Source organism: Pinus tabuliformis, chromosome 4_2 (genome assembly GCF_031772625.1).
Source record: "Pinus tabuliformis cultivar Carrire ecotype Pingquan chromosome 4_2, CPIR1, whole genome shotgun sequence".
Classification (NCBI taxonomy): Eukaryota; Viridiplantae; Streptophyta; class Pinopsida; order Pinales; family Pinaceae; genus Pinus; species Pinus tabuliformis.
The window spans coordinates 155,748,651-155,776,392 of record NC_142304.1 but is presented as its reverse complement, the minus strand read 5'-3'; the positions used below and the strand labels follow the sequence as shown (position 1 = coordinate 155,776,392).

Sequence of the window (27,742 nt, the reverse complement as noted above, 5' to 3'; positions counted from 1 at the left end):
TTTTTTTTTATTAAAAAAAATTATAATTTTTTTTAACAATTTTTCATTTATTCATTTTTTTTTAATTTAAAAATACAAATTATTAAACCTACATTTTATATTAATAAATAAATTAATTAATTAATTAAAATTTACATTTATTTTTAAACATTTTTTTTTAAACCATCTTTTTTTTATTAAAAAAGTTATAATTATTTTTTTAAACAATTTTATTTTTATTTTTTTTTATTTTTTATTTTTTATTTAAAATTACAAATCATAAAAAATATTTTAATTTTTTTTTAAACAAATTTAATTTTTTAATTTAAAATTTAAAAAATTATTAAAAAAAATTAAAAGTTCATATTGTTTTTTATTAAAAAAGCAAAAAAAAAATTATGGTGGCCCTCCGCCCACGACCATGCCACCACGGGCAGCCGTGGGCGGAGGGCCTACGAGTAGGCCCCTCCGCCCACGACCACGCCACCACGGGCGGCTAGGGGGCGTAGGGCCAACTAATTTATTTTATTTTATTTTTCAATATGAACTTTTAATTTTTTTTAATAATTTTTTAAATTTTAAATTAAAAAATTAAAATATTTTTATGATTTGTAATTAAAAAAAATTGTTTAAAAAAAAATTATAATTTTTTTTTTTAATAAAAAAAAGATTGTTTAAGAAAAAAAAAATTATAATTTTTTTTAATAAAAAAAAAGATTGTTTAAAAAAAAATGTAAATTTCTTTTTTTTTTAAATATAAAATGTAGGTTGTTGTTGTTTTTTTTTTCAATACAAAACGTAGGTTTAATAATTTGTATTTTTAAATAGAAAATAAAAATAAAAATAAAAATTGTTTAAAAGAAAATATATATATATATATATATATATATATATATATATATATATATTAATAAAAAATGGATTGTTTAAATTTTTTTATTTTTATTTTTAAATAAAATATATATGTTTAATAAAAAATAATTATTTTTTTTTAATAAAAAATACGCATTTTTTTCGTTTTTTCTTTTATAATTTGAATTTATTTTTGTTTTTTTTCGTATTAATTTTACTATTTTTTTAATTTTTTCGTTAATTTTCTATTTTTTTTTAACTAGTTTGTTTTTAATTTTAATTATTATTATTATTTATTTATTTTTTCCAGTTTTTGCTAATGTTTTTTTTTTTTTCTCTATTTTTACTTATATATATAAAATTTTTTTTTTCGAAATTCTTTTATGGCTAGTGAGATAATTTTTTTTTTAATGTTAATTTTACTAGTTATTATTCTTTATGTAATGGAGCTCTGCAACTCAAACCCTCATGGCGGCAAGGCGGTGAAAACCTAAGGAAGTCGTGAAGGAAGTGTGGAAAACTGACACAGACCAGTCCAGCAACAACTAACAACGTCCAAAGCAACAAAGGCATGACAGAGAATGTCAGGAGGGGAGAGATCCCCTCCTACCGAGACACGGCGGCAGGAGACGGACAGAGTAGCCAGGAGTCAGAGGAACGGAAGAACACGGGCCCGGTGCTAGGAGCGGCCTGGCAATCAGGCCGCAGAGGAAAGTGCCTGCCATGTACAACAGAGAAACCCAGATATGTGATCCCAGCGAACAAGCTGGAAAAGTACCGAAGTTACATGAGGGACCATGCCCTCATCTGCAAGTTTGTAGGAGTCTAGCTGTCGGAAAGAGACCTCACCAAGTGGATACAGCAGAAATGGCAGCCTCAGGGCCACATCGAGCTCAAGCTGGGAGCGAAAGGCTTCTTTACGGTAATCTTCTTTAACCTAAAAGATAGAGAAAAGGTATTCGATAATGGCCCGTATTTTTATAATAATGCTGGTCTATTCATGCACTTCTGGGAAGATTGTTATAACCCTAACAAAGAAACCTTTCTGGCTATTCCTGTCTAGGTCCGCTTATTTGGGCTCCCCATAGACTTCTGGGACCCGGATATCCTGAGGAATAGGCATCTCAATAGGAAGCTTCGTGAAAATAGCAGAAAGTACAAAGAAAGGTAGATACACCTCGTATGCCAGGATATGTGTCTACATGAACCTAGCAAACCCCATTCCTGACACTATAGAGCTTGAATACCATGAAGAAATTTGGCAGCAGAACATAGACTATGAACACATCTCGTTTAGGTGTCGTAGGTGCCATACCCACGACCATCTAGCAAAGGAATGCCCAATAACCAGGGAGGAAGAAGAAAACAGAGGGCCCCAAAAAAAAGAGAGAGCCGGACCAGGAGGAATTCCAAGAGGTGAGAAACAAAAGGAAAGCCAACAAGGACCCCCCCAGAAAGATAGGAAAGGCAAACAACCCGATGCAACGAAACCAAACAGTTTCGCTATACTGCAGGTAGAGGAGGATGAGGAAGATCAGGTCATGGAAAATCAGGAGGATAAAGGCTCAGACTGCAGTGAAAACAGTGAAAGGAACCCAGCTAAAAGAAAAGCCCCGAGTGAGATACCAGAACAGGATAAGGAATCAGACGAACAAACTGTTCAGATGGAGACAGACCAGGAGTCCAGTAGGGAGGACCTAAGCCAGGAAGAGGAAGTGTTGGAAAACTTGCTGCATGAATGGAAGAACCTGGACGAGAGGTTTATTCCCGAAGAACAAAAGAAGCTATATACTGAAACCTTCCAACAATACAAAACCAAACTGGAAAAAGGCAAAGCCTCAACAGAAGAAAACCAAGAGACTCAAAAGGAAAACAGACCAGATCAGAATGGACAAAATAAAGGGGGGAAAAAAAGAGGAAGAAGAAACATTAAGGACTCCATACAACTCATGGGAGAAACATTAGTCAATACTGGAAAAGTAGTCCCGCTATCAGCGGTGTTCCAAACCCTCTCCCAAGTTAACCAATGATTTTGACATCGTGGAATATCAGGGGCTTAAATAGCAAAGGAAAATAGAGACATCTGGCAGCACGACTCAAAAAAGACAAACCTCAAATTATGCTTCTCCAAGAAACCAAAATCCCAGGCCAGAAAATGGATGAAATCCTCAGTAAAATAAAACCAAGATACGAACATGTCACTATAGATCCCAAAGGAAGTGCAGGAGGGATAGCTATTCTCTGGAACCCAGCTGAAGTCCTCGCCGACTGGTGGATAGGAATGCCAAGAATCCTCACTGGGAGATTCAAGCTAATAGGACAAAGTGAATGGGTGGTAATCTCGACGGTCTATGGTCCCCACACCAGAGCAGACAGAGACCTGTTCCTCAATCAGCTAACTAAGCTTCGAAGTTTGCACCAGGAGCAGAGATGGATCCTGGCAGGAGACTTCAACTTAATCGCTTCTCGAGAAGAGAAAAAAGGTGGAATAAGCAGGGAAGACCCAGAAATGGAAAGATTCAGAGAAGTGCAGACAGAATTAAGAGTGGTCGACATCCCAACCATAAACGGGAAATTCACATGGAATAACAGAAGAGGCGGGTCCAAACAGATTGCTTCAAGACTGGACAAATTCCTCATCTCAGAGCACATAATCGGGCTGGATATCTTCTACGAAGCCTCCATCCTACCCTCAACAGGGTCGGACCACTGGCCAATCAAGTTGGAAATAGCCTTAAATAATCAGAACAAAAAGAGACCCTTCCGGTTCGAGTCCTTTTGGCTCAGAGCCCCTGACTTCCTAGACAAAGTAAGAGGCTGGTGGCAGGACAGAAAAAGTGGAAAGGAGGGCCGCAGCAAAATGCACTCTTTTCAGCTAAGGCTCAAAGAAATAAAAAGCAAAATAAAAAAGTGGAACAAGGAAGAATTTGGCAATATCCAACAGGAGCAGGGCAAACTCCAATCCAGAATGGAAAGAATTCAACAGCAAATCATCTTGGAAGGAAGAAGTCAGGATCTGGCAAAGGAGGAAGGTAGAGTCATCACCCAATTAGAGGAAAGGCGAAAACAGGAGGAAATCCTGTGGAAGCAGAAATCCTGAATCCAATGGCTCAAAGAAGGAGACAAAAACTCCAAATTCTTCCACAAAGCCATGATAAACCATCGCCAACACAACAAAATCTTCTCCTTGAAAGACAAGGAAGGAAACAGAGTGACTCAGCAGGATGAAATAGAACATCTCTTGGTGGAGCACTTTAAAGGTATTCTCTCCGAACCAAATATCAACAGAGCCGAGGACATAGACAAAATCAGCCACCATATTCCAAAGAAAGTCACTAGAGATCAAAACCTGGCCCTTCTCTGGGTAATAACCAAGGAAGAACTGGAGGAAACAATAAACAAAATGGCAAAAAATAAGGCCCCGGGGCTCGATGGCTTCACCATCGAATTTTATTAGGCGACTTGGAGCTTCATGGGAAACGATCTGCTTGATCTTGTGGAGGAATCCAGATGCTCCAAGCGCATGCACCAAGGTCTGAACGCCACCTTCCTGGCGTTAATACCAAAGTCTGGTTGCTCAGATGAACCGCAGGGTTTCAGGCCCATCTCCCTATGTAACGTTGTCTACAAAATCCTTGCAACTATCATGGTCAACAGGCTTAAGCCGATCCTGCCGGATCTCATTGCCCCGGAGCAAACTGGCTTTGTCAAAGGAAGGCAGATCACAGATGGCATAATAGTCGCCCAGGAAGTGATTCATTCCCTGAAAAGCTCCCGTGCCCCCGACATGCTAATCAAACTGGACCTGGCCAAGGCGTTTGATCGGCTCAGCTGGAACTATTTGGCAAGTATCCTAAAAGCCTATGGATTTGATCAAAGATGGATAAAATGGATCCTGTCTATGGTTAGCTCTCCTGTCATGTCAATTCTCCTAAATGGCTCCCCCTCTGAAGCTTTCACTCCCTCCCGTGGGCTAAGGCAGGGAGACCCCTTGTCTCCCTTCCTCTTCATCCTAGCCGCAGAAGGCCTAGGCAGATTGGTTAAGGATCAGGTCTCCAAGGAACAAATAAAAGGCCTCAGAATCTGTGGAGAAGACATTCTGGTCTCCCACCAGCAATTTGTAGATGACGTGATGCTTTACGGTCAAGCCACTCTAAAAGAGGCCCAAAGAATTATCAAATCCCTATCTCAATTCAGCAAAGCCTCCAGGATGGAAATCAATAAAGATAAATCAGAAGTGTTTTTCTTTAATACCTCCTTGGCAGTCCAAAGATTCCTGGCTCGTACTCTAGGCTTCAACAGGGGATCCTTCCCATCCAAATACCTGGGTATCATGTTACATGAGCACCAGTTCCGGTCGGCCAACTGGAATCTACTAATAAAGAAAATCCGAAATAAAACGGAGAACTGGACCCACCGCTCGTTGAATGCCCCAAGTCAGATAACCTTATTGAAAGCTGTTCTGCAGGCCATCCCAAATTACCAGCTCTCGTGCCAAGCAATTCCGAAGACTGCAAGCCAAAAGCTAGTCTCCCTGTTCAAAAACTTCCTCTGGCAGGGGACCAGCAAAACAAGAAAGTGGGCCCTTATCTCATGGGAGTGGCTTTGCCGACTCCCAAAAGATGGCGGTCTAGGTCTCCGCGACCCCTTCGCCCTCAACCAAGTTATGGGTGCGAAGCTTTGGTGGAGGTGGCTTTAGGGTGGCCCTGACCTGTGGAAGGTGCTTTGGGAAAGAAAATACGACGCGGCAGGGGAAATCGAAGAAAAACTGAGAAGCACGATAGAGACCAGAGGCTCTGCAATCTGGAACCTAGCGAGAGGCAGCAAGGACCTGATAAGGGAGCATAGTTTCTGGGAAATTCGGGCAGGGGACAAAGCCAGATTCTGGGAGGAATCCTGGCAGCAAAGAGACCGTCTCATACAAAAAGACAACCTCCATGCCATCCTTTCCTTTTCGTCCCAGACCGGGGCATCAACTGTCGGCAACTTCTGGAAGCCTGACGAGGCTGGATACTGGCGAAATTGGAAATTTAAAGAGGACTTGGAAGGAGCACCAGAAACCGACAGATGGCAAGACTACTATAAAGAGATGGCTTCTCGGAAAATAGCAAAGAAAACAGGGTCTGACACTCTCAGATGGGGCAAATGCATTCAAGGAAATTTCACAATAGCAGAAGCCTACCACCTTCATAGCAACCATAATCATCAACCGGAAACAAATCAATGGAAAAATCTTTGGGAAATTAAGCACTGGCCTAAGATCTCTTTTTTCATTTGGACCATTCTACACGGTCGGGCGCTCACCTGGGACCAGATTCTGCGGAAGGGAAGCCAAGGCCCATCCCGCTGCGCCCTCTGCTGCTCCCAAGAGGAAACCATGGAACATTTGATGAACCGCTGCTCTGTCAGCTCCTCCCTGTGGGAAAATCACCGCAATTTGTTTGAGCGCCAACACAGAAACCAGCAAAACATCGTAAGCACAATTGTCAATTGGCCGAAAAAGCCTTACCTGAACCCGGTAGTTAACCGCGCCTGGCTCCTCTCCGCCAGATTCCTCCTCTGGAATATCTGGAAAGCTCGAAACGGGGCCATCTTCAAATCAGAAACCAGAACCCCCGTAGCAATCTGGGAGCAATTCATCAGAAACATTCGGGAAACAATCCTATCGGAAAGCTGGAGGGACGAGGATTGGCAGGTCTCGACTATGGAAGAAACAATCCTGAATAAACTAGAGGTCAGACAGAGTATGGTCACCCGCGGGGGTTCTCGAAAAGAGCTGGCCAAAGCAGTAGCCGGAAGCAACCAGTACAGACACCCCCCACCAGGCTTCATAAAATTAAACTTCGACGGCGCTGCAAAGCACAACCCAGGCGAGGCCAGCATTGGAGGAGTCTTTAGAGACGCAGAGGGTAACACTCTAAGAACTTTCGCAATGGACTGTGGGGAAGCTTCGAATAATGAAGCTGAGCTGCACGCCCTGAAACAGGGCCTAGAAATAGCTCTTCGGGTCAACTTCAAACGTCTCCAAATCGAGGGAGACTCGAAGCTGGCAATTGACATGGTTAGGAAGCTCCAACAGCAAATACCAGCGGAAAGGATTAGCAAAAGCTGGAGAACCGCTTGGCTGGTTGGCGAAATTGGGAAGCTCCTTCCCAAAATAGACTACCTCCTCCCGACTCACACCAGGCACGCAGGTAACAAGCCGACAGACTAGCTTGTGAATTGGGGATGCCGGAACTAGGGCAAAGAAATCGACAGTGTGGGTTTGCCTCATCTGAACCAGGAGGAGAAAACCCAACTTCAGCAACTACTAAATGTTGATAAAGGTGGGAATGGCATGAAAGAGATGAACGGTCAGGATCAGGCGGCACGCAGCAGAGGCGGAGATAATCTCCAACAGCAGGGATCAGACAACTCACCCATGGGAAAAGGTAGAGGCGAAAGGCAGGCACATGGTGGGCAGGTGACGGGGCATGGCAAGAATGGCCGAACAAATGGAGGGGACGCGCGAGCTGAGACATCATTAAGGAATGATCTAGAGCCAGCTCCAGAATTCGGGATAATGGACAGGGAAAGGACGACAGGTGGCACCAGGAGTAAAGAAAGGCTACGGCAAGAGCAGCCGGATGGAGGTTGGAATAATGAAGCATAAAGTGGAAAGGACAAGCCATGCCATTTCCCGAGATGGGGAAGCCAGAATGCGTGACGGAAAAATAAACGGCCAAGCGGAGGCCGGGAACTCAACCAGCCAAGTGGTGGCCCTTTCGACACGGCAACGCGTTAATAAGCCCGAGGAAATAGATGGCAGGCTCATTCAGATTGGTAAGAACGATGAAAAAGAACGGAAAGACGCCTGCTCACCTCTGCGACCAGCCCTCCTCCTCGACCTCGGCAAGAAAAGGTGGTATGTTTCCTATAGTCCTCGTCCTTCAGACATGCATGCTTGTTTCTCTGTTCTCTTGGTTTGGCTGGATATGCTCTGGCCTTGTGGGCAGACTCCCTGCTGCTGCGACGATAAAAGCTCCCCGGGCTCTTTCTGGTTTCTCCTTTCCCAACCCCATGAGGGGAACGCTTTGATTTACGCTAGTCCTTCGTCCTGCTCTGAGAGTCAGGCTGTGTGGGAGGTTTCGCCGGGCTTCGTCATGCTTCTGGAGGGTCCTCGCACCCCTGGTCTTTTCTTCTCTTGGGCCTACTCCCGTGGTTGGCTCCTCTTCTGCTTTTCCCTTCTGCTGGCCAAGGCCGTCAGGTTTCGCCGCCTTGCTGGTCGGGGGGTTCTCCGGGTTCCTGTGAGATGGTGGTGGGTCTTCAACCGTCGTGCCCATAATGGAATTGCTCCAAGGTTCCGGGAGTCCATTCATGCTGAGTTTGCCGTTACAAAGGAACATACCCCGATTGTGCTCCATCTCTTCTGCACTGACCTTTGGTTTTCTGCTGTGACAGGTCGGAAAGTTTCCTCTATTCCCAAGCCCCAGACCAGAGGAAAGATGGCTCCAAGAAAGACCAATTCTGATAAGAAGAGGGAAGCTGGCACCAGTAGTCAACCGAAAAAAATGGGCAGGAAGCTTGACCTCGACAAGCTCCTTCAACTGATCGATGGTTACATGGCCGACATTTCTCCCGAGGTCCGCTCTCTTATCCATGAATGGGAGCGTGAGCTGAGGGAAATCAGCGCAAACCAAGAGATTCCCCGTGAGGACTGGGAAGTAATCACGGATCCGGGCACAACCAGAGGCAGGAACACACTCTTCAATAGAACGTTACAATTCTATTGGATCATGAAGCATGTGGTCGGCAGGGCTATGGAGGTTAATCAGGCAGTTCACGAAGAGGAGGATGAAGAGCGCAAACATGCAGAAGAACTCCTCAAACGCCAACTGTCGGAAGAATCGGCCTCCATAAAGAACATTATCCTAAAAGAGCTAGCGGCTGTCCAAGTCCAGGTTGCCAGAAATCATCTGCTGCTAAAGGACATGGAGCAAATGATGTTGGAGCTCAAATGGGCCATCGAGCAGAAGATCCTGAAGCCGGGCGCAAACGATTCTAAGCCTGCCCCGGTTAATTTGTCTGATGAAGATTAGTGGTGTGTGTGTCTTCTCTACTGTATTTTGTGATGAATCTGAACTATATTTGGGCGCCGTATTATGTTAATATAGTTAATCTCGCTTTTAATAAGCAGAATAATGGTTACGATAGGAAGAAGGAACTAAACATTTTTAAATTTTGGTCAGGCTTTAAGGCCAAAAGGTGGCGGTCTGGTTTCCTTCGGGCAGACCAGCCACCTGAACTCTAGTTTGATGTATTTTTGATGTTTTCTGGAATGAAGAATGCCTAACCTTACAAAAAAAAAATGTTAATTTTACTAGTTCTTTTTTTTTTTTTTTCGTTAATTTTCTATTTTTTTTAAACTAGTTTGTTTTTAATTTTTGTTTTTTTTCCTAGTTTTTGCTAATTTTTTTTTCATTTATCAATTTTTACTTACTTAATTATATATATATATATATATATATATATTTTAATTTTGTTTTTTTTTTCCAAATTCTTTTATGGTTTATGAGATAATTTCTTTTTAATATTTTTTATTTTTTATTTTCGTCTTTTTTATATATATTTTTATATTTGTTTTTTAGAGACAATTATTTCATATGGATTGAAAATTTAATTAACGATGTATAAATATGTAGAATATCGAAAATGTAAAATATCGACCTTCTTCTTTAAATATACAAATCAATAAAAACCTCACTACAAAAAAAATTAAAAAAAAATAAAAACAAGAAAATATGAAGAAGAAGACCACTTCCAAAATTATTAAATTTACAAAATAATTATTTACATTTCATACATTACAAAATTTAAAGTCAAAATATAGGTCTTTTAAAAAAAGGGTCTGATGCAAAATAACCACTTTTTTAATTCAACATGAAAATCACTACCATTCTAAAATGCAATGTACATAAAAAAAAAATTAAAGTGCCAAAAACTATGCTCTAAAAAAAGCATGTGTGTTTTGCATTACCCCTTTTCAAAATCGGGTCACTTTTTTGCTATCTCTACAAAATGGCTAACATTGTCAGTTCCTGTTTGAAAGTTTACGTTGATCCAAGCAAGAAACTGATAGCAAAGGTGCAGATGACGAGGAACAAAATCTTTGCTCTAGTCATGAATTACAGTGATCAGGTCAGTTCTTTTACAGTTGCATGTTCTAATGATTATTAGTTATGGCACTTTTGGTTTGGACACTTGTATTTTTCCAGTTTAAGATTGTTGCAGCAGAAACATATGGTCAGAGGATTACCTCCCACCAAAGAACCTACTAGTACTTGTGAGTGTTGCATCTTATGAAAGAAACACCGTGACTTTTTTCCAAAGGGAGTTGCATACATAGAAAATCAATCTCTTGAGCTAGTGCATACAGACTTGTGTGGACCTATGAGGACACAGTCGATTGGTGGAAGTTGTTACTTCCTCACTTTCATTGATAACTATAGTAGAAATACTTGGGTTTACTTCTTGAAGCAGAAGTCTAAAACTTTTACAAATTTCAAAGAATTCAAAGCCTTAACAGAGAACCAAAGTGACGGATAGATCAAGGTATTGAGGTTATATCATGGTGGAGAATATGATTCAAAGGCATTCCATGATTACTGCAAACAACGTGGAATCAAAAGACAATTTACAACGAGGTACACACCACAACAGAATGTTGTAGCAGAGAGAAAGAACAAGACAATTATGAACATGGCAAGAAGCATGTTGAAAAGTAGAAACTTGTCTAATGAGTATTTGGCAGAAGTAGTTGCATGTGATATTTATGTGATCAACATATCTCCTATAAAAAATGTGATGAACAAATTACGAGAACAAGCATGGTTAGGTATGCATTGCAACGTATTTCATCTCAGAGTGTTTGGATGTGTAACTTATGCACATGTGCCTAAGGAGCAAAGAGGAAAATTGGATGATAAAAGTGAAAAATTCATATTTACTAGTTATAGTGAGCAATCAAAAGCTTACAAATTGTATAACCCTGTCATCAAGAAGACCATAATTAGAAAAGATGTTGTATTCAAAGAACAAGAGTCATGGAATGGGACTATAGACAAAATAGTCGATGCACAAGTGCCACTAATGGAAGAAGATGATGTAGCATAAAAGGAGTGGCATGGATCTTCAAGTCGATCAACAGATCGAGATTCTCCCAGTAGTCACTCAGGTAATGAATCAAGCAATGGTAAGAGAAATATGAGAAGTCTAAAAGATATTTATGATGATTTGGATGTTAGTTCAAATTTTTCATTGTTGTAATTCCAACCTTCTTCGTTTGAAGAAGCAATCACAGATAAAAGGGTGCAAGCCATGGATGAAGATATTGAAGCTATTGAAAAGAATGACACTTGGGATTTGGTTGATTTTCCAAGAGACAAAAATCTCATTGGTGTGAAGTGGGTGTACAAGACAAAGTTGAATGAGAAAGGTGAAATTGACAGTTTTAAATCAAAAAGTTGTAGAAAAAGGATTCTCGCAGCAACCAGGAATAGATTGTGGAGAAGCGTTTGCTCCGGTAGCTAAATTGGATAATGTAAGAGCATTTCTAGCCACAACAGCTCAGAACAAGTGGAAATTATATCAGGTGAATGTGAAATTGGCCTTATTAAATGGAATTCTAGAAGAAGAAATTTATGTGCAACAGCCTCTAGGATATGAAATTGAAGGTAAAGAAGATAAATTTTGCAGTTTGAAGAAAGCACTCTATGGACTGAAGCAAGCACCTAGAGCTTAGTATAGAAGAATTGAAAGCTACATGATTAAGAATGGATTGAGCCTACCTTGTACACAAAGGTAAATGAGCATGGACAAATTTTGAGTGTTTTCTTATATGTTGATGACATGATTTATACAGGTGATTTTGAGTTAGATGAATTTAAACCAACCATGATGAAAGAATTTTAAATGACAGATCTTGGTCTCGTGAAATATTTTCTTGGCATAGAATTTGAACAATCTAAAAAAGGAATTTGTAATTTTTAAAATAAATATGTTAGAGAATTGCTGAAAAGATTCCGGATGGAAAATTGCAAACATGTCCCTACAACAGTTGCAACAGGTACAAAGTTAAGCAAGGATGATGAAGGATCAGATGCCAATCCAACTCTATTCAAAATATTGGTTGACAGCCTCATGTTATTATGCAAGGAGTAAGTTTGATTTCCAAATTTATGGAGACTCCAAAAGACACACATTGGAGTGCAGGAAAATGAATTATGAGATAAATAGTAGGAACTAGAGGTTGTGGCATAATGTATGTAAGCATAGAAAATAATGATTTGATGGGGTACATAGATAGTGATTTTGTAGGAAGTTTGGATGATAGGAAGATCACTTCCGGTTATGTGTTCCATCTTGGTTCAGGTGTGATAGCATGGACATCTAAGAAGCAGCCTATTGTGACACTTCCATCAATAGAAGCAGAATATGTAGCAGCAACATCAACAGTGTGTTAAGAAGTGTGGTTAAGAAGAGTATTTGATGGACTCAAGTAGAAAAAATGAGGATCAATAGCAATATATTGTGACAACACCTCGGTGATTTCACTATCCAAGAATAGTATGTTTCATCAAAAGAGCTAGCATATTGATACTAGATATCACTTTATTAGAGAACTTATGAGAAATGGAAAAGTTCACTTGAAGCCTTGTAAAATGAGTGATCAATTGGATGATATATTTACTAAGCCATTAGAAAAATATGTGTTTTATTTTCACAAAAGAAACATGGGTGTTGTAAGTCTAGCTAAGACATAGACCAACAGGCATGGTTGATTTTTCATGAATCATGTCTTAGTTTAGCGGTCGTAATTAATGGGGAGTGTTAAAATAAGCTAATTACTCTCGCATGAGGAATTAGATAAAATTAGAGAGTCAGTTAACTGAGTGTTGAGTCAAGTCGAGTTAAGTGATAGAATAATTTAGAGTGTGGTTGCATGTCAAGTTATTTTAGGTGAGTTTCTAGTCAAAAAAGGTTAAATACCCCTCACTGGGTTCATTGTAATAATCAAGTTTTTGTTTGATCAATAGAAGAGCCGCAACTCATGTGTTTTGTGTGTGAAATTTGTGTTTTGGCCCCTCTACCTTTCCAACAATTTTGGCAATTATGGAAAAGGTTAATGAAGTGAAACAAATCATAATCTCTGAGCCTTCAGAAAATCATTGATCTAGAAATACACAACATAAAACATGTACAATGAAGTACAATTTTGAATCTCTATTTTTTCAAATTTTGAAAAAGGTTAACGAAATAACAAAATCATAACTTATAAGCAGATTTTTCATGCAGCTATATATCTATATATATATATATATATATATATATATATATATATATATATATATATATATATATATATATATATATATATATATATATATATATATATATATATCTAAAGTATTCAAGGTTATACTTAATGACATCATATACCAACATGACTGTTGTAGTATTATGATTTTGGGACTTCAGAAATTTAATGACCCATAGAGTACTTACAAATTACAACATAACTTATACACTAGAAAAAAAAGGCTTGTACCTATTATATTGTATACAGGTATTGTATGTCTCTTCCCTTGCCATTGTACATGTTATAATCATCTAACCTTCATCCTTGCAAATTCATTCTATTGATATTTTCGTTTAAAAAATATGATAAAGTAAAATGAACCTGAAATTTTTGTAATTACATCTCACTTTGTGTCTATTGTTTTGCTTGCAGGCAAAGAAAATGCAGAGAAAAATGTGCTTTCCAAAATACAAATGTATTCAATTCTGAAAAACCTGAAAAGGAAAAGAAAAATGTTTATAAATAAAAACTTCATGAAGGAAGTTCACATGTGGTAATAGAATATTGAAAACAATATAATTTATGACATTACACTGTGTAAGTTACATGAAAATTGGAAAATATTACCCATCACAATTCCTTCAAATGGCTTCTCTCTCGTATAAACAAGCAAATATGATGAGAAAAATACCAAAGAAAGAAGACCAAAGCCTAGAAGGAGTCTGGGAAAAATACATGTAAAATGCCAAGTGTAGGCGTTGCCTTATAAGTCTATTATGAAACTTAATTAAGATATTTGACAGAAACATTAAATGTTTATGAATTAATGTTAACTCCATAAAAGCATTAAACTAATAGTGAATTGAATTTTAAAGTCTTTTATCCTAAGCTTTAATAAGAATTATGAAATGATACTCTTTTGCATGCAATAAAAGGTCTAACCAAAATATTAGATTAAAAAAAAAATTGATTCAATATTTATGTTCAAAAATTGGCTAAAACAACGAATGTGGTGGTTGGTCAAAGCGATTTAATGTTTATTCAACACCAAACAATCCCTATAGTCCCTGCGCTGCCAACAAGCATGAACTAACGAGACCGTGTAGCTAGCGTTCCCTGCTGCTTGTTTTTATTAGAATTTCAAAGTTAGCAAATTAGGTGTCTTTTAATGTATAAGATAAATAAAACAAATTTTATTAATCTTGTCTAACAAAATCTTTCCAAAAAAATATTCACTAGGACACATGAAGAATCATGTATATTGGATACGAATGGCAATATAGTTGGCCAAGGCCAAGATGTGATTTCCTTACCTCAGTAGCAAGTGGAGCCTACTTAACACACATTGCACACAAAAATATATTAAGAATGATGAACAAAATCGTATATACGCTTAAATACTGTGTTCAATTAAGGCAAAACCATAAGTGTATTTATATACTAGGTACTGTTAGCCTTGTGGGCAAATGGCCCAAAAAATGGATCCAAATACGCTCTTGAAGATCTCCATAAACCATCAAAATCATGCCAATGGATCCAAATTTGCTCTTGAAGTCTTCAAAATCTTCTTAATATCATCCAAAGAGCGAAACCATCACATGTCGAAAGCCCTTGGAAGGGCGGAAAAACACTATCGGGAGGCTAAAACACTCCAAAACAGTGAAAAAACAAAGTATTGCAGGCATAAACATGGCAATGCACAGTTGTCGTTAGATCTGGCCAATCAACGGCCCAGATCTAAGTGGAAAATCGCAATTGGCCGAGTAGAGAGGACGACTTGAGGTTGGCGGAGGACACCCCCGATCAGCGATCTCCGATGATCGGATCAGTGGGTCGCAATCGGTGGAGGAAGCAGGCAGAGTAAGTGTGTAGAGTAATGGAAATCAACGATGCAATGTGGGCCGTCGATCAAGTTCGCTCAGATCAACAGCCCACATCGCGTTGCAGGATCACAATCAATGGGAACATACATCGCGTTATATACAAGACCTTTGGCTTGGGCGATATGAGATTGCGACAAGTCGCATCGCTATATCTCTAGCGGCGGTAACCATGGGGCGGGGCCTTTACATATATATGGGTGCGACCCGATAACCAGACCCGATGGGGTTTTAAACAATATTGCATAATATTTCAAGTCTGCGGGAAGGCCGTTTTTAATGTATTTTCATGTGTTTTCGTTGTATAACGAAATACAAAGGGAAGCTTGGCAACACCGATTGCGATGAGTCCCGGACCCGAAAGGGTTCGGGAATGAAATCTATAATATTTGAAGTTCGGAGGGAGGCCATTTTCAATGTATTTTCCGTGTTTTTAAGTATTTCACAATACAAAGGGAAACACAGGGCCAGGCCACTTGCAATAGGCGACAGTGACCCAAGGGTAGACTTGATAGGAGAATAAGCCATATCTAAGGACTTTTTAAGTCCAAAAAGGACAAATATGGGTGGGATTTTCACAATGTTGCTATGTTTTCTGTATTAAACAGAAACAGTCATTATTTCTAGCAGAAGTACACAATATTGCAGTGTTGCTCTGTGTTAACAGAAAACAATCATTGTTAAGCATTTGAAAGGATTCCATAGGCACACAGACCCATTCCATCACCTAACAGAGGCCGGGAGACAGAGACAGAAGGATGGAAGGGGAATAGAAAGGGCCACAGCACGCGCATCTCATCCCAAACCGACAAAGCAGTCATGGAGCAACACAATGCAACACAACACGATGCAGCCTGAAACAAACAATCATGGAGTAGACAGCACTCAACCAAAAACAACAGAACTGATTGTGGGGCATCTCTGGCACGAGGGAGCTTCTAGAAAGTGCAACAAACTACCCCAGTATGGTTACTCTTTTATCAGAAGAAGAAACCTCCGAGCCCACTCTTGCCTAGTCAGGGCATCAATCAGTTAACAAGACAGAGAGGATAGATTAAGACTTCGAGCCTTTGAGAGCTTAGGAGCATTGTAAAAGGCATATAAAAGGCTGGAAACTAAATGTAACAAGGGTTCAACCTCTGGAGATTACTGATACTCTGTTCCTTCAAGCTTCTCATCTTCATTCTAGTGAATACAAGCTTCTTTCGTTATTATATGTTCAATGTCCATTTTCCTCTTCTGTTCTAAGCTTGCACTTGAACAGTTTGTTCATGTTTTTCTTTTGTGTATAAGGCCAGATAACTGCCATCTTATCTCTGCTTGATAAATTATATTTGCAAACTTCTTTTACTTCTTGTAGCTAGCCATTCATATATGTTTATATATGCATCTGCTGGTATAGGTGGTATTCTTCATCTATTCATGAAATTTACAAATTATTGAGCATTAGTGGTCTAAAGCCTTGTAAAGTTGAGGATGTTCATGCATGTCTTGAGTTAAAAAGCAGAGTTGAAATGGTTATCAGACTTGATCCAAACCATCATTCGTTCCAATAGTTCAGAGAACAACATTGAAGATTATATGTTACTAGGCATCTCCGATCTGCAACCTAGGAGAGTTTCCTGGAGTGATAACATAATTGGCGTCATTGCCGGGGAGAGGAAACTGAAGCTTCGCTTCCTTGGGAAAGACACAGATCCAAATTTGATGATAGACAAAGTTTGGGCACTTTTTTGGTTGTAATCATTTATCTGGTGACTCTACTGGAGGCCGAACCTCTTGGCAACTCCACTTCATAGTTCTAGCTCAATTTGTGAGGCATACTCGGAGAAATCCTAAAAAATCATAAGATGATCCAATATCTGACCCTGAAAAAATCATTAAAGAAAGAAAGGCATTGCAGAAAGGAGCATCAAGTTCAGATAAACCTAAACAATATTCTATATCTATTCAAGAAAATCCTGCAATAGAACAAATACATGTTGAGAGTATGGCATCTAATACTAGTAGTGAAGAGAAACTCTCAAAGACTCATAAAGCTCCTTATTCTTTAGGTTCTCCTTTTGTTGTAAGCCCAAAGGAAACCTCAACTCCTATCCATCATACTCATGTAGTCTTGTCAGTCACTCCTCAACCCTCTATCATTTAGACTGCTAGTACTCTTATAGCCACCACAACTATGGCAGGACCACAAGCACCCACCAAAATGGAAAGAATCATAGCTGCTAGGTACGAACCTCTAATATTGCCCACTCCTTTGAACACCATGCCTACTGGAGAATATTAGAAATATAGACCTAAGTTCACTAGGACTGAAGGTGTTACAACTGAGGAACATCTTGAGTCATTCTATAGCTATGCTGATAACCTAGACATTAGTGAAGATGATGTCTAGATGAGAGTCTTTGTCCAAAGCCTAGATGGAGAGGCTAGAAAATGGTTCAGAGAACTGACCCCAAGATCTATAGCAGATATTGAGGCTTTAGATGATGCATTCCTAAAGCATTGGGGGGATAAGAAGGATCTCCTCTACTACCACACTGAGTTTGGGAACTTAAAGAGGGAAAATGGTGAATTGTTGTCTGATTTTAATAAGAGGTTTAACCGCATGTACAACGAGATACCAGCTGAAGTAAACCCAACAATACCTCTGCTAACTCACCTATGCCAGTGATTTTGATTTTGACTTCTGTCTACTATTGAGGGAGAGGCGATGTGCTACTTTGGCTGATATGCAGGATGCAGCCTTGGAAGTAGAATCAAACATCATGGTTGTAGAGAAGCTCAAGGGAAATGTTGATAGAAGAAGACAGAGGGGCGAGTCTTCATCATCTTCAGATCCCAAGATAGATAAAATGACCAAAATGATAGAGTCATTAGCCTCTAAAATCTCCAAATTAAAGGTTGAGCAGCACCCTGGGAAAGGAAGAGTTCCTAATACCTTTGCTCCTAGAAATCCAAATCCAAATCCATATAAAAGAACTAATGAGCAGTTGCAGATTTTGAAAAGAAGCAAAGATGCCAATGAAGACCAAAGGGTGAAGACCCCTTTCCAGAATGTAGTCATGGAAGAAGAGCAGTTTGAAGAAGATGATGAGATCCATTGTCTAGAAGACAAAGGCAATGCCTCCTTTTTGACCTTAGCGGCCTATGAAAAGTCATTATTCAATGGCCAGATTAACCTAGAATGAGATAGTGAAGCTGTTCTACAAACTGTAGATCAGCAAAGATATAATCTGAGGTCAAAGATGAACAATTCCAAGGAAACTCCTATTCAAAGAGCTATTGTCTGTGTAGTACAACAAGATAATAAGCAGAAGTGACCAGCAGTTGATCCTATCATCCTCAAAGCTCTAGCTCAGGAGGTAAGAGGTCTTGACAAGTCTCCTTCTCCTTTCAATTTTCAATAAAAATTTCAAAAGCTAAGAATACCTATGCCTCTGATTGAACTAGTGAAGAATGAGTCCTTCAAAAGATCCATCCTTGAGGCCCTTGATCCTAAAGCCATCCAAGCCTCCACTGACTATGTAAATATGCAAGATGACAAGCCAGCTGTTATTCTAGGCCCAATGATTGAAAATTGTGAAGACAACTCCCCATCATTCTATGTCTCTCTAACTATTCATGATAAAATCTTTCACAACTGCCTTCTAGACACTGGAGCCAACCATAATCTAATGCTCAAGGTTGTCATGGATGAGTTGGGTCTTGACATTACCAAGCCTTATCATGACCTATTTTCTTTTGACTCTAGAAAAGTGAAATGTCTGGGATTAATCAAGGACCTAGCCATCACTTTATCTCAGCTTCCCATGAAAAGCATGATGATGGATATTATGGTAGCAGATGTACCCCCCATTTTTGGCATGTTACTTTCCAGAGGTTGGATCAAGGGATTAGGTGGATCATTACAAAATGATTTGTCCTATGCTATTGTCCCAGTTTTCGAAGGTGAGAGCAAAAGATTATACAGAGAAGCACAGTTGGCTTATATCATCAGCGATGAAAGGAATCCCACTAATCATCCCATCTATGTTGTTGACACTGATCTTGGAGCATGTATTCTTCATTTTGAAGAATCCCAGTTGGCCTCCACGCAACTTAAAAAACTAGTTTGCCAGATCACTGAGGAAGAAGGCCCATAGGTTTGGGATAGGTTCTTTGATGGGGATTTCTATAAGGAAGCTATAGGGGCAGGTGTAGTCCTTGTTTCCCCAACACAGGAATACGTTCATTTATCTTTTAAATTAACCTTTCAAGTCACAAACAACATAGCAAAGTACGAAGCTTTGATTTTGGGCTTAAGCGTTGCTAAAGAAATGGGCATCAAAGTCCTTAAAGTGTTTGGCGATGTAGACCTCATCATTCAGCAGGTAAATAAAACTTTCCAAGCAAAGCATCCAAGGTTGAAAGCATACAGAGATGAGATATGGAGGCTCAAGGATTCTTTTAATAATTTCAGCATTTCTTACATTCCGAGAATGAAGAATCAACTTTCCGACTCCCTTGCTATGTCTGCTAGCATGTTTATTCCTCCTTTGCCTCCTAAATTAACATATGAAGTTCAGGTTAAATATAGACCGTCTCTGCCTGAAAATTTCAAATACTGGAAAATTTTTGAAGACGATAATGAAATTAACAAGTTTTTACAAGTCGTTTAGGAATTTTCTGAAATGCACATCGACCAAGAAAATGAAACCATGGAAGAATGCGGCCAGTCCAAGCTAAAGAACAAGATCGGCAGAGGAAGCATTGTCCAGCTACTTAGTAAGCATATACCCAAGGGATTAGTGCCTCTAGAGAATTTGTTCGATCATAAAAATGTGCCTTATAAGCCTGCCAAAACAAAAAATGAGTCTGTTGTTCGTGAACACAATATAGGGAGCCCAGACCATCCGAAATACATAAATCTGTCCACTCATTTGTCCTCTGCCTAGAATTCCAAGTTTTGCACCCTCATGAAGCACTTCGCTGATATATTTGCCTGGGAATATAGCAATCTTAAAACCTATGACGCATGCATCATTCAACATAAGATTCCACTAGAAAAGAACACCATCCCTTTTAAGCAGAAATTAAGACCTATCGGCCCTCTCTTATTTCCTTTGATTGAGAAAGAAATCAAGAGGCTGTTGGATGCCAAAATCATATTCCCCTAAGGTATTCAAAGTGGATAGCAAACCTTGTGGTAGTAAGAAAGAAAAATGGAGAAATCAGGCTTTGTGTAGACTTCAGAAATATGAACAAGTGCTCTAAAAAAGATAACTACCCCCTGCCTAAGATGGAACACTTGCTGCAAAGAGTTTCAAGGGCTAGACTCATGTCTTTCTTAGATGGATTTTCAGGTTACAATCAGATTGTTGTACATCCAGAAGATCAGGAAAAGACCACCTTCACTACTCCCTGGGGCACTTTCATGTACTCTAAGATGCCTTTTGGACTGATGAATGTTGGGGCTACTTTTCAGAGGGCCATGGACATAGCCTTTGTAGGAGAGAAGGACAAGTTTGTCCTTATTTATCTTGATAACATAAAAGTCTTCTCCAGCACTCACAAAGACCATTTGCAAAATTTGAAGAAGGTCTTCCTAAAGTGTAGGCAGTTTGGAATTTCGGTAAACCCAAAGAAGTCACAGTTTTCTCTAGAAGAAGGCAAACTTCTGGGACATATTGTTTCTGCTGAAGGTGTGAATATTGATCCAGAAAGGGTTCAAGAAATTCAGACATTCTCCATCCCAAGGTCAAAAAGGGACATTCAATCCTTCTTGGGTAAGATTAACTTTGTAAAGAGGTTCATTCCAAACTTTTCAGAGTTAGTAAAGCACATCACTTCCATGCTTAAGAAAGGATCAGAAATAAAATGGACAAATGCTTCAAGAAGCTCTTTTGAAGCCATCAAGCAAGCTATCATGGAAGCTCCCACTCTAATCAGCCCAGATTACACTAAGGAGTTTTGTATCTTTTCTTTTGCCTCTTATGATACACTTGCAGTAGTTATGTTGCAGAAAAACGATGAAGGCATAGAACACCTCATGGCCTTTTTCAGCAAAACTCTAAGGGATGCTGAATTGAGGTATGACCTTATTGAAAAACAAGCTTATTCTATCATAAAATCTTTAAAGGGATTTCGAATTTATATTCTGCATTCCAAAGTGGTTGTATATGTACCTTCAACTTTAGTAAAAGATGTCTTAACTCAACCAGATATTGATGGAAAGAGAGCTAAATGGATTGCCAAATTCATAGAGTTTAACATAGAGGTGAAGCCCACTAAGCTTGTCAAAGGCCAGGGCTTTGCTAAACTTATGGCTGAAGAAAATTTCAGCTTTTTAGACATAAATTGCATGGGTCTAAATTCAGATGATGAGCAAACAGAAAGAGCAAGAGAAGAGAAAAAGCAAAATCAATCTTTGGCTGAAAATATAGCCACCTGTGAATGGTATTCCAGCATAGTTCATTTTTTGCAAAAGCTAGAAGTACCTCCAGGGCTTAGCTCAAGTCAAGCCTAGGCTATTAAACTCAAATCATCCAAATTCTGCATTTATAAAAATCTGCTTTATTGGAAAGAATCATTAGGAATCCTCTTGAGATGTCTAGATAAAGAACAATCTGTGGAAGTCATACACTAGTTCCATTCTAGCATCTGTGGAGAGAATCATTATTAGAAAACCACAGACCACAAAATCCTTAGGGCTGGGTATTATTGGCCTACTCTTTTCTCTGATGTGTTTTCTTTTGTGAAATCTTGTGACAAGTGTTGGAGATTTGCAGGAAGACAGCATCTAAAATCTCTACCCTTGAAGCTAGTACATGTCAATGGTCCCTTCCAGTAGTGGGGCTTGGACTTTATAGGTGAGATCAACCCACATTCCAGTGGCCAACACAAATGGATCTTAGTAGCCACTAATTATTTCACCAAGTGGATTGAGGCTATACCCACTAAGAATACCAATCATCAAGTTGTCATAAAGTTCTTGAATGAGAATATTTTCACTAGATTTGGTTGCCCAACCAAAATTGTCACTGATAATGCAACAGCTTTCAAGGCAAAAGAATTGGTGGACATGACTAAATCCATGGGCATTCAAGTGGTGCATTCTACCTCATATTATCCTCAAGGCAATGGCCCGGCAGAATCATCTAACAAGAGTCCGGTAAGGATAATCAAAAAACTGTTAGAGGACAACAAAAAGAGTTGGGATTCCAAGTTGAAGTTTGCACTATGGGCTGACAGAGTTACCATCAAAAATTCCATAGGGAATTCTCCATTTAAACTGGTTTATGGCACTGATGCAGTTTTCCCTATCCAACTAATTCTCCCTGTGGCTAAATTCTTGCAAGAAGAACAAGATGAAGAGAATGACATGGTAAGAGGAATGAATAACTTGGTTGAACTACAACAGATCAGAGAGAAGCTGGTTGAGAAGTCAAAAGATCATTAGAAGAAGATCAAAGAAACCCTTGATAGGAAGGAAAAAGTGGACAATTTCCAAGTTGGGGATTGGGTGCTTAAATGAGATGCATTTAAGGAAAAGAAAGGTAATCATGGCAAGTTTGACTCCTTATGGGCAGGTCCGTTTATCATCGCTCAAATTCAGTAGAACAATACATTCATTCTGCACAGTCTGGAAGGAGGAGATACTTTTGGTAGCCCAGTGAATGGGTGGTTCTTGAAACTTTATTTAATTTAAAGCTTTAAAGCCTTGTTATTGTAAATATGTTTTTCCAGTTTTTATTTTTTACAAAATAGACTCCATGCCCAATGGAACACTAGCAGGAATATTTAATTTTGTTTGTTACAGGAAAGGCATCGGTCTGAGATTCTTGAAACCTCACAGGGAGGATTTCATCCCTAGAAGGAGCCAATGTTAGCCTTGTGGGAAAATGGCCCAAAAATGGATCCAAATACGCTTTTGAAGGTCTCCATAAACAAAAAAAATCATGCCAATGGATCCAAATTTTCTCTTTCAGTCTTCAAAATCTTCTTAAGATCATCCAAAGAGCGAAACCATCACATGCCAAGAGCCCTTGGAAGGGCAGAAAAACACTATCGGGAAGCTAAAACACTCCAAAACAGTGAAAAAACAAAGTATTGAAGGCATAAACATGGAAATGCACAGCTACCATTAGATCTAGTTGATCAATGGCCTAGATCTAAGTGGAAAATCGCAATCGGCCGAGCAGAGAGGACGACTTAAGGTTAGGCAAAGGACACCCTCGATTAGCAATCTTCAATGATTAGATCGAGGGTCGCAATCGGCAGAGGAAGCAAGCGGAGTAAGTGTGCAGAGTAATGGAAATCAGCGATGCAATGTGGACCGTCGATCAAGCTCGCATAGATCGACGGCCCACATCGCGTCGTAGGATCGCAATCGGCGAGAACATACGCTGCGTTATATAAAAGACCTCTGGCTTGGGCGATATGCGATTGTGACAATTCACATCGCTATATCACTATCAGCGCTAACCATGGAGCAGGGCCTTTACATATATATAGGTGCATCCCAATAACCGGACCCGACAAGATTTTAAACAATATTGCATAATATTTCAAGTCCGTGGGAAGGTCATTTTTAATGTATTTTTGTGTGTTTTCGTTGTATAACAAAATACAAATGGAAGCTTGGCAGTGCCGATTGCGATGAGTCCCAGACCCGAAAGGGTTCAAGAACGAAATATATAATATTTGAAGTCTGAAGGGAGGCCATTTTCAATGTATTTCCTATGTTTTTACATATTTCACAATACAAAGGGAAACACAGGGCCATGCCACTTGCGATAGGCGATAGCGACCCAAGGGCGGACCCGATAGGAGAATAAGCCATATATAAAGACTTTTTATGTCTGGAAAGGACAGAGATGGGCGAGATTTTCACAATGTTGCTGTGTTTTCTATATCAAACAGAAACAATCATTATTTTTGGTAGAAGTCCACAATATGGAAACGTTGCTCTGTGTTAACAGAAAGTAATCATTGTTAAGCATTTGAAAGGGTTCCAGAGGAATGCAGACCCATTCCATCACCTAACAGAGGCCGGGAGACAGAGACAGAAGGCCAGAAGGGGAATAGAAAGGGCCACAGCACACGAAACTCATCCCAAACTGACAAAGCAGTCATGGAGCAGCACAACGCAACACAACACGATGCAACCCGAAACAAACAATCATGGAGCAGACAACGCTCAACCAAAAACAACAGAACCGATTGTGGGGCATCTCTGGCACGAGGGAGCTCCCAGACAGTGCAGCAAACTACCCCAATACAGTTACTCTTCTGTCAGAAGAAGAAACCTCTGAGCCCACTCTTGCCTAGTCAAGGCATCAGTCAATTAACAAGACAGAGAGGATAGATTAAGACTTCGAGCCTTTGAGAGCTTAGGAGCATTGTAAAAGGCCTATAAAAGGCTAGAAACTAAATGTAACAAAGGTTCAACCTCTGGAGATTACTAATACTTTGTTCCTTCAAGCTTCTTATCTTCATTCTAGTGAATACAAGCTTCTTTTGATATTATATGTTCAATGTCCATTTTCCTCTTATGTTCTAAGTTTGCACTTGAATAGTTTGTTCATGTTTTTCTTTTGTGTCTAAGGCCAAATAACTGTCATCTTATCTCTGCTTTGATAAATTATATTTGCAAACTTCTTTTTCTTCCTGTAGCAGGCCCTTCATATATGTTTATATATGCATTTGCTGGTATAGGTGGTATTCTTCATCTATTCATTAAATTTACAAATTATTGAGCATTAGTGGTCTAAAGCCTTGTAAAGCTGAGGATGTTCATGCATGTCTTGAGTTAAAAGCAGAGTTGAAATCGTTATCTGGCTTGATCCAAACCATCATTCATTCCAATAGTTTAGAGAATAATATTGAAGATTATATGTTACTAGGCATCTCCGATCTGCAATCTAGGAGAGCTTCTTGGAGTGATAATAGGTACCATTAAAGAAAATACACATTTTGTCACCATGTAAACCTATCTACCTGTTAACATGCATTTAACATAAAATATAACAAGGATGTTAAGTTTTTTTAATAAGGAAAATTGACTTTAGCGTAAGTATGTCTTAATGGGATGACCTTAGACTTTACAATTGCTTTGCTCCGCATGGGAATGAAAAGCTCTCCTATGCTATGCGGGAGAGAATAAGCTGTTAGGGTAATAAATTAAGAGCGTTATATGTGATGCGGGAGAGAATAAGCAGTTAGGGTAAAAAATTAAGAGTGTAACACTCTTAATTTTTTACCCTAACTGCTTATTCTCTCCCGCATCACATATAACGCTCTTAATTTATTACCCTAACAGCTTATATATATATATATATATATATAATTTAATTCGTTTATATATACGTAAAAAAAAATAGAATTCAGTGATTTGTTTTATCAGTTTTAAATTTTGATTTACTTAAATTTTGAATTAGGGTAAAAGTTTATTTATATAAAAAAATAATGGTTGCATTCTATATAATTTATTTCACTGATTGTGTGAGGATTATTAAAAAGAAAAACTTGGTGAAAAAAAAAAATGAACTATTAAAGTGCAGAGGAGCCAATTAAACTTATAAAAAATAAAATAAATAAATCTAAATATTTATTTAATAATGCGCAGAGGAGCCAATTAAATTCATAAAAATTAAAATAAATAAATCTAAATATTTATTTAATAATTTTGTTCAACTCTTTGTATTTCTGCTAGATTGTCTTCGCTACATACTCTGAGCTAGACAACCTATTGTCAGAACCCCAGATTTCCGTGAATAATACTTTACAGTTCTTCACTAACTGAAGTGAGCAGGACAACCTCTTGCAAGTAGAACCCTGTATTTCCGCGAATAAGACTTCATCGTTAAATTGATTTCAAATTTCTCCGTTAAATTGATTTCAAATTTTTGGATAAAATTTAATTTTATCTAACTATTGTTGCTAATGTTCGTTGAGTTTATTGTGTAGGTAGGGCAAATTGGAGATCGTTCATGATTTGTACATGCGTACATTAGGCATCCAAGAAGAGTTTGTTAGAGTGTTGTAAATCAATTTAATGAAACAATAAATGTTTTCTGGGAAAAGAAATCACGGAAAAGAGTTTGTTGGAGGGTTGTAATTTCATTTAATGAAATAATAAATGTTTTCTGAGATTTTTTTTTTCAAATTGAACCGATCGAATCCAGCCGGACTTGGCCAAAAGATTATGAGTAAAGAAAAATTTGGCAGACAAATGCTATCTTATATTGAACTTCAACCTCATTAAAATTTGAAATTTTTTTATTCTCTAATCTGTGTTTCGTTGTACTTCAATTCCATTAAATATTTCAAATTCCAATGTTATCTGAGAAAGCTAATTTGAATGGTAGATTAAAATAGACACAATCAATATAATCCATCCATGATTTGTGTCTATTCACAAAATCTAAATCAGAGCTGAGTTCACTTCAGCAGTGAATTCACTTCTCGCCTCAATCTTTTTAAATAAATAACGAATACTTACACGTTTTGAACAATAATATGTACGATATCGGGAATTGACAACTAAGCATCGAGATATAAGCGCATATCCCTTCACATAAACTCATTTCTTGTCACAAATTTAATTGAAGTAAATAATACGTATTAATACGTTTGGAATTCATTACTCGTATCTATTTTTTAATTTGTGCGCCAAATAAAAAATAAAAATAAAATATAATCCTTCGTCTCGAGCAACTTGTCATGGGTACCAAATTACTGCAAAAGATAAATATACAGAGCCGGACAACTTCTTGTCAATGGTACAATTTTATGATGATTACTCAATAAAAGTGCAAGTCAAATAGCCAATTAAACACAGAAAAATTAAAATAATTTATTTCAAAAAAATTAAATTATTTTTCAAATGTTAATTTTGACAAATATGTTTTAATTTTTAGTCAAAATGAAACAAATTGTAGTCAAAGAAGTTTTGAACCCCTAATACCTGCCCTGTGGCAGGGATAATAATAATTTTAAGCCATCAAAACTACTCTTATGGCCTAGTTTTTAACTAAACGATTTTCTTATTGCGGGATGGTGACAATAGGTTATCTCTATCATAATCCATTGTCAAACATGAAATTCACATGGCTGCTGTATTCCAATGACCTTCACATGGCTGATGCATGAACCTAGAAAGTATCCCTACAATAAAAGCTATGTCAGGTCAAGTATTAGTTAGAAAATTCGAACTTCCAACAAGTTGCATGTACTTTGTTGGACTCTCTGATCCAGGTGGATGTTGGTGGCCACCCACCTATCCCACTTGAACCCCCACAACTATCTCTTTCATTTTTTCAGTTTCCTTAATTGTAGCACAATTTACTATTTTTAACAATTTTTCGGGTCCTGAACTTCCGGAGCCATTTTGAGGCCCTAAACGATGTTTTTTGGGAAATCCTAGAGCAACATGGGTCCTTAGATGAATGTTGCTTTTCCCAAAATTATAGTCCTCAGATAGATCTTTCCAACGAGCTATTGTGCATGTCAAACGGATATCGTATGCCAAAGTTACGACCCCGGGAAGTTGATGTACCAATTTACCTGAAACAAGGCCCATAGTTTGGCATTTCATCTCCTAGGGTTAGGTTTTTGGATGTTTAGGGATTTTCATTGTTTCTCAATAATAAATAGGCCTTTGAGACTCATTATAAGATAGTTCAGAGGCATGTAGCTGCCACATCTCTTC

The 27,742-nt window shown here is 38.5% G+C and overlaps 1 protein-coding gene across 1 annotated transcript; it reads left to right on the top strand.

Annotated features, from left to right (window-relative positions):
* The first annotated feature begins 2,986 nt into the window (after positions 1-2,986).
* Positions 2,987-3,931, top strand: LOC149168656 (uncharacterized). The gene has a single exon (XM_089424945.1). The coding sequence runs from the start codon at positions 2,987-2,989 to the stop codon at positions 3,929-3,931; it is 945 nt and encodes a 314-aa protein (XP_089281071.1).
* Positions 3,932-27,742: the final 23,811 nt, after the last annotated feature.

Excerpts from the sequence above, each read along its gene's own strand:
- LOC149168656 (XM_089424945.1), top strand. The coding sequence starts at position 2,987 with ATGGATGAAATCCTCAGTAAAATAAAACCAAGATACGAACATGTCACT.